The sequence below is a fragment of the Oncorhynchus masou genome, chromosome 8, assembly GCF_036934945.1.
Source record: "Oncorhynchus masou masou isolate Uvic2021 chromosome 8, UVic_Omas_1.1, whole genome shotgun sequence".
Classification (NCBI taxonomy): domain Eukaryota; kingdom Metazoa; phylum Chordata; class Actinopteri; order Salmoniformes; family Salmonidae; genus Oncorhynchus; species Oncorhynchus masou.
The window spans coordinates 21,690,832-21,695,925 of record NC_088219.1 but is presented as its reverse complement, the minus strand read 5'-3'; the positions used below and the strand labels follow the sequence as shown (position 1 = coordinate 21,695,925).

General features: G+C 41.9%; 1 protein-coding gene across 1 annotated transcript; it reads left to right on the top strand.

The window, feature by feature from the left end:
* Positions 1-239: 239 nt before the first annotated feature.
* On the top strand, positions 240-1,547 carry LOC135543908 (C-C motif chemokine 19-like). Its single transcript, XM_064971224.1, has 4 exons — positions 240-400; positions 663-783; positions 920-1,044; positions 1,200-1,547. The coding sequence occupies exons 1-4, from the start codon at positions 340-342 to the stop codon at positions 1,217-1,219; spliced, it is 327 nt and encodes a 108-aa protein (XP_064827296.1). The 5' UTR covers positions 240-339; the 3' UTR covers positions 1,220-1,547.
* Positions 1,548-5,094: the final 3,547 nt, after the last annotated feature.

Sequence of the window (5,094 nt, the reverse complement as noted above, 5' to 3'; positions counted from 1 at the left end):
GTGTATGTAAACTTCCGACTTCAACTGTATCTCCCCATCGACGGTGAGAATGATTTACAGATATTTCCGCCAGTTGTAACTGCAGAGAAAGTACCCTTCAACTCCATGGAAAAGCACTGGCAGAGCCTATTTTATCTTTGTTTGTTTTAAAGGTGAGAGTTGAGGGGCGTGCTGAGCTGAAGCATGGTTTACGGGAAATGGGTGTGTGACTTGATGGGGATGAAAGTGAAAGGAGTTGTGCGGTGAGGATATAAAGCTGTGCCTGGACCACAGTAGCCCATTTATCTGCAGATCCTTGTTTAAAATATTAAGACACAGACAGAGAACAACTAAGACAGAATGTCCTTACGGTTGGCTGCACTTCTTCTGTTGACGTCAGTCCTCTGGAGCCATGCAGCAGGTGAGATCCTCTCTTCTACCGCAGAGCTACTGTTATTAACTACTTTTACTCCAAGTTGTTTTCATAGTAACTACTATAATAACGTCTTGGTTACATGATGCTGTGTCTTGATCACTAGTTATCTGTGGAACTGAATACACTCTTCGTCTTCTCAGGAGAATGTTGAAATGTCATTTTCGTAGAATGCCATAACACAGAGAGAATACAGAAAGATACAGAGGGGATAGTCTGACCTGTGTTTTGTGTGTGTGTGTGTCTGCAGCAAACACAGATAAAGCAATGGACTGCTGCTTGACAACAACCGATGCCAAACTTCCCCACAGAGTGGTGAAGTCATTCCGTATCCAGACAGTCAGTGGAGGATGTCGGATACCTGCCACTGTGTAAGCAACATTAATCATTCCACACACTTGTACAATACGTTGCCAAATGTAACGCATCACCCTAACCACATGTTTTCTGGCTGTGTGTGACTGCGTTGTTGGAACTACGTCTGATCTAAGTTTCTTCTGCCAACAGGTTTGTCACGAGGAAGAATCTTAGACTGTGTGCTCCTCCTGCCACCAATAACAACTGGGTAACCAAACTCATCAAGCAACTGAAGAGGAAATCGCAGAATGGAAAGGCCAGAAAAGGGAAAAATGGTGGGATTCTATCTTAAAGTGTGATGCAATCCACATGAATCAATTCTATAAATTATAAAGTTTTTCATGGTCACCACCCTTTTTCTTCCATCAACGGTGACGTTCCACCCGTTTCTGTATTAAACTGTTTCTCCTTGTGCATTATTTCTCCTCAGGCAAGAACAGTAGACACTGAAAGACTGTGGTTGATCCCTGAATATGGAGCTCCAGAACACATTCTGCAAGAAACAATAATCAGCAGTTGGACACATTTTGTCAATGACATTTTAGAAGTTAGTTCTCATTGTAGGGTGGATGCACTGTGATACTGTTGAATCGATTGAATTCTCCCAGTTGCCATTTTTCTTTTTGACCAACAATGTTTCATGTGTACTTTGTGTACTGCAGAAAAAACACTGTGTCTTTTCTAACCTTTCTCACAGTCACTTTAAGTCCCTATAAGCTGGATTTTGTATTGTATAGATACATTTTATGGAAATAAAGTGTTTGTTTTTTTAAAGAAATATTGTGTTTTTCATCTCAGTATTAATGATGTATTAATTTTGTCCAGTTAAAGACTTGTCCATGGTTTTTACATTGTACAACATTATTTGGAGTAGTTAGTAATTCAATTTCCAAGATATTCACATCCATTCATAAAACACAATGATGAACTCCAGCCAGTTGTCTCTGGTGTCAGTAAAGCAGGTTCTAACATCATCAAGGGATAGGTACAGGGAAACGTCTGAGTTATAGTCTGTGTTAAACACTGCATGAACCTACATACCTACTTACTTAGGGCTGAGCCAGTGCAATGATATTTTCTCTGCCATGAACAACTCTCTTGGCACTTTACAAGTAATGCATTAACACACTTAAAGACAGATTTACACTTTAACCAAATGTGTTATTCCTTATTCTTATAAACCTTTTTCCGTAGTTATGCTCTATGGACCTTCCATGTTTAATTTCCTCAAACGAAGAAAAGGCGCAGGCACTTGGTCTGGTCCAAGGTGTGGCCTAGCACAACTCTCTCCAATGACAACAAAATGTCAGCTAGAAGAATGGAGCACTGGGACATCAGCTGCATGTCTCCCTGTAACTCCATCTAATGGCTCATGAGAGTGTGACCTCTATATTCATAGCAGCCCGATGTGGGTGAAGTTTCATCAGGCTACTCCTCTAAACCCCAGCTTCACACCCAGACCTGTCAGTCTAAAATACCTCTATACGTGGGGACAGACTGACTACAATAGAATGACAGTTGAAATGCAATCAGTCTGTTCAGCCAGGGAGACGACAGAACATGGGCTGTATTCCTATTCCTGTCAAGTTGCAGTCCACTATCCATGGCATGTGGTTCCAAGACCGCTATTCTTTCTAACTCATGACTTATGATGAATAGCTCAAATGGGATGTACACAGAAAGTAATTTTTACAGACATCAGATGAGGGTAGTTCACTTCAATGGCAGATTGTCTCCATTGCCTGATACAGGGTCAATTTGGTTGATTTGAGCAGAATCCTCAGTGATGAGGAGGTGAAATCGAAAGTGCGTCATCTGTTGGTGATTTAGGAACCTGAGCTAATAATGAGCTTTATAATATTAAGCTTTTTCCCCCCTTTGGCTCCACAGGGAATTTGTACCTGCGCTGTGGATGGCAAAAGGGTAATGGAATACAACATTTAGTGCTGGAGATACTTTGAATATGAACTTAGAGATTCACATGTATCATTTTCTGTGGATTTAATTATTATCAGTTGACTTCTAATTGTAATGTTATTTCACAGAAAAGAGCAGCACACATAGGCTCACACCATACAGACTCTGGAACAGTGGAAATGCGTTCTCTGGAGTGATGAATCACATTTCACCATCTGGAAGTCTGGCGGACAAACCTGGGTTAGGCAGATGCCAGGAGAACGCTAGCTGCCCGAATGCATAGTGCCAACTGTAAAGTTTGGTGGATGAGGAATAATGGTCTGGGGCTGTTTTTCAAGGTTTGGGCTAGGCCCCTAGGGGAGGCTAGTCTAGGCCCCCACACTGAAGGGAAATCTTAACACTACAGCATACAATGACATTCTGGATGATTCTGTGCTTCCAACTTTGTGGCAACAATTTTGGGAAGGCCCTTTCTGGTTCAGCATGGCAATACCCCCATGCACAAAGCTAGTCCCATACAGAAATGTTTTTTCAACCTTGGTGTGGAAGAACTTCACTGGCCTGCACAGAGCCCTGACCTCAACTCTGTCGAACACCTTAGTGATGAATTGGAACAACTGTGAGCCAGACATCAGTGCCCAACCTCACTAATGCTCTTGTGGCTGAAGCAGTGTTCCAACATCTAGTGGAAAGTCTTCCCATAAAAAGGCAGTTACAGCAGCAAAGTAGGTGCCAACCTCATATTAATGCCCATTTTGGAGAAAACAAATCACCTTTATTTAACCAGGTAGGACAGTTGAGAACAAGTTCTCATTTACAACTGCGACTTGGCCAAGATAGAGCAAAGCAGTGCAACACAAACATCACAGAGATACACATGGGATAAACAAATGTACAGTCAATAACGCAATCGAAAAGTCTATATACAGTGTGTGCAAATGTAGTAAGATTAGGGGTAAGGCAATAAATAAGCCATAGTGGCAAAATAACTACAATTTGGCAATTAAACACTGGAGTGATGGATGTACAAAAGATAAATGTGCAAGTAGAGATTCTGGGGTGCAAAGGAGCAAGAAAATAAATAACAATATGGGGATGAGGTAGTTGGGTGGGCTATTTACAGATGGGCTATGTACAGGTGCAATGATCGGTAAGCTGCTTTGACAGCTGATGCATAAAGTTAGTGAGGGAGATATAAGACTCCAGCTTCAGTGATTTTTGCAATTCGTTCCAGTCATTGGCAGCAGAGAACTGGAAGGAAACGCAGCCAAATGAGGAGTTGTGTCACGCCCTGACTTTAGAGAGACATTTTATTTCTCTATTTGGTTAGGTCAGGGTGTGATTTGTGTGGGCATTCTATGTTTTCTATTTCTTTGTTTTTGGCCGAGTGTGGTTCCCAATTGTTGTCTCTGATTGGGAATCATACTTAGGAAGCCTTTCTCCCACCTAATGTTGTGGGTAATTATTTATTTTCTCTGTGTGTTTGTGTGCGCCACGGTTGCGTCATGTTCGGTTTCTGTTTACCTGTTTTTTTGTGAAAGTTTCACTTTATTAAAAGATGTGGAATTACATGCACGCTGTGCCTTGGCTCATCTATGACAGGGAGTTTGAAGACAGTGAACGTGACAAGTTGGCTTTGGGAGTGACCAGTGAAATATACCTGCTGGAGCACATGGGTGGGTGTTACTATGGTGACCAGTGAGCTGAGATAAGGCGGGGCCTTACCTAGCAAAAACTTATAGATGACCTGGAGCCAGTGGGTTTGGCGACGAATATGAAGCGAGGGCCAGCCAACGAGATAATACAGGTCGCAGTGGTGGGTAGTATATGGTGCTTTGGCGACAAAACGGATGGCAGTGTGATAGACTACATCCAATTTGCTGAGTAGAGTGTTGGAGGCTATTTTGAAAATGACATGGCCGAAGTCAAGGATCGGTAGGATAGTCAGTTTTACAAGTGTAATTTTGGCAGCATGAGTGAAGGATGTCTTGTTGCGTAATAGGAAGCAGATTCTAGATTTAATTTTGGATTGGAGATGTTTAATGTGAGTCTGGAAGAAGAGTTTACAGTCTAACCAGACACCTATGTATTTGTAGTTGTCCACATATTCTAAGTCAGAACCATCCAGAGTAGTGATGCTAGACGGGCTGGCAGGTGCAGGCAGCGATCAGTTGAAGAGCATGCATTTAGTTTTGCTTGCATTTAAGAGCAGTTGGAGGCCACGGAAGGAGTGTTGTATGGCATTTGTTAAAAATGTATGGCAAAATGTGTTGTATGGCATTTGTTTGTTAAAAACGTCTTAGAGATAGGCGGCAGCATTTCTAGTTTTTGATAAAAAGCGTGCACAATTTCAACTTCCTGCTACTCATGCCAGGAATATATTATATGTATATGATTAGTAGGTGTGG

Coding starts and splice junctions, on each gene's coding strand:
- LOC135543908 (XM_064971224.1), top strand. CDS start 340: ATGTCCTTACGGTTGGCTGCACTTCTTCTGTTGACGTCAGTCCTCTGG. Junction 784..919: donor TGTCGGATACCTGCCACTGT/GTAAGCAACATT, acceptor TTCTGCCAACAG/GTTTGTCACGAGGAAGAATC. Junction 1,045..1,199: donor GGCCAGAAAAGGGAAAAATG/GTGGGATTCTAT, acceptor ATTTCTCCTCAG/GCAAGAACAGTAGACACTGA.